The following is a 2,239-nucleotide window of genomic DNA, read 5'->3' on the forward strand; positions in this document are numbered from 1 at the left end:
CCTCAGTCCGAGTTCCTGCTGTCCCCCTATGCCCGCAAAGACTAGGTGCTGAGACACATCCAGAAGCTGCCCTTCACTCCTGGGGCCCGCAATTGATCAGGCCCTGCGGTTCCTGCTAGAGCACCACTTACAGGGAGCGGCCGGGAGCCGCGCGAGCCGGGGGATGGGGGTGGGGCGAGGTGGTCATCGGCGGCCGGCGGGGGACCGCGTGTGGGGGGCCGCCGGCGCCTTGAGGAGCGCGGCGTCCCGCTCCACGCGGGGGCGTCGGGGCCGCGCGTCCCGCCGAGCTCCGGGAGATCGCCAGCCGGCCCGCGGGACGTTTGTCACCCGTGTCCCCGACTGCGCAGGCCTGCGCCGGCTCGCCCCGAAGCTGCGCCAGGACATCTGCGACACTTTGGCAAGCGCAGCGGCACCTGTGGGCCACACTTCTCCAGGTGCAAAGGCTTCCCCCCTTTATTTCTGATCTAGAAGTCAGGAAACTCCAAAGTTTTATGCCGTGTTCATCCCTCCCTCTTATCTCTTCCAATATGTGTGCATGTTGAATTAATCAGTTGATTTTTATTGAAGTATATTTGATTTTTTTGGTGTTAGCTTCTGGTATATAGCAAAGGGTTTCAGATATATATACATACACATAATCTGCGAATCCCAAACTCCTAATTTATCCCTCCCCCGTCCCCTTCTTTGGTAACCATAAATTTGTTCTCTAAGTCTATGAGTCTGTTTCTGTTTTGTATATGAGTTCATTTGTATAATTTTTTTAAAGATTCCACAAAGTGATATCATATGATATTTGTCTTTCTCTCTCTGATTTATTTCCCTTAGTATGGTAATCTGTAGGTCTATCCATTTTGGTGCAAATGACATTATTCCATTCTTTTTTTTGACTGAGTAATATTTATCCTGCATCTGCAGGCAGATTCTCTACCACTAACACCACCTGGGAAACCCATTATGTACCTTCTTTATCCATTCATCTGTTGATAGACATTTAGGTTGCTTCTTTGTCTTGGGTATTGTAAGTAGTGCTGCAGTGAACACTGGGGAACATGTATTCTTTAAACATCAAATTTTCTCTGGGTATTTTGCATGTTTAATTTTAATAGTAGAATTTCACGAAACCGTCTACACTTTATGCTCTTTTCCAATCATTGACTAAAGACCTTTCAACTTTTTTTATATCTTGTGAGCCTTATGATGGTTCTATATATAGACAACTGTAAGTTTGTTTTTGAAGACAAAAGTTTGTTCCTAGAATGATATTATTCCTAGATTAACTTACCCATATTGCCTGGATGGAGGCAGAGGAGGGGAGAGGGCCAGCGGATCCAGGAAGGTTGCTTAATTTGCTGCCAGTGTGTTATGTGCTGGTTAAGAGGGTGAATTGAGGGAAAAGAAAGATCTGGTTTTAAATCCCAGGTCTCTACTTTCTGGGCCATCTTAATCAAGTTACTTTATTTCTCTGAATTAAAAAAATTTTTCCTTAAAATGATAGTACCTTCTTTAGTTAGTAGTTGAAAGCATTAAAGAAAATTCTGCAAATAAAGTGCTTATAACAGTGCTTAATCCATCAGGGTTGTCTTGACCCAAGGCAAGGAGGTAAGCCTTCACATACTTTGGGCTAAACAACTCCAGTAGCTGAAGAGAAGTCCTCCACAGGGCTGTGTACAGAAACGATAAAAGGGGATCCAAGACACATGCACCCCTAAGTTCAGAGCAGCACTGTTTACAACACGGAAGGAACCTAAATGACCATCAACAGATAGATGCATAAAAAAGATGTGGTGCTATGCAGTGCTATTAGCCATAAAAAAGAGTGAAACACGTATGGATGTGAGAGTTGGACTGTGAAGAAGGCTGAGCGCCGGAGAATTGATGCTTTTGAACTGTGGTGTGGAGAAGACTCTTGAGAGTCCCTTGGACTGCAAGGAGATCCAACCAGTCCATTCTGAAGGAGATCAGTCCTAGGTGTTCTTTGGAAGGAATGATGCTAAAGCTGAAACTCCAGTACTTTGGCCACCTCATGTGAAGAGTTGACTCACTGGAAAGGACTCTGATGCTGGGAGGGACTGGGGGCAGGAAGAGAAGGGGACGACAGAGGATGAGATGGCCGGATGGCATCACTGACTCGACGGACGTGAGTGTGAGTGAACTCTGGGAGTTGGTGATGGACAGGGAGGCCTGGTGTGCTGCGATTCATGGGGTCGCAAAGAGTCGGACACCACTGAGCGACTGAACT

General features: G+C 46.6%; 1 protein-coding gene across 1 annotated transcript in view; it reads left to right on the forward strand.

Annotated features, from left to right (window-relative positions):
* Positions 1–2,239, forward strand: part of LOC105000759 (collagen alpha-4(VI) chain-like) — a 123,982-nt gene that overhangs the window by 8,076 nt on the left and 113,667 nt on the right. The window contains 2 exon segments of the mRNA XM_010856754.1: positions 7–89; positions 91–434. Of these exon segments, the coding sequence (XP_010855056.1) occupies positions 7–89; positions 91–434 (427 nt within the window).

This window comes from Bison bison, unplaced genomic scaffold, assembly GCF_000754665.1.
Source record: "Bison bison bison isolate TAMUID 2011002044 unplaced genomic scaffold, Bison_UMD1.0 scf7180017864374, whole genome shotgun sequence".
Lineage (NCBI taxonomy): Eukaryota > Metazoa > Chordata > Mammalia > Artiodactyla > Bovidae > Bison > Bison bison.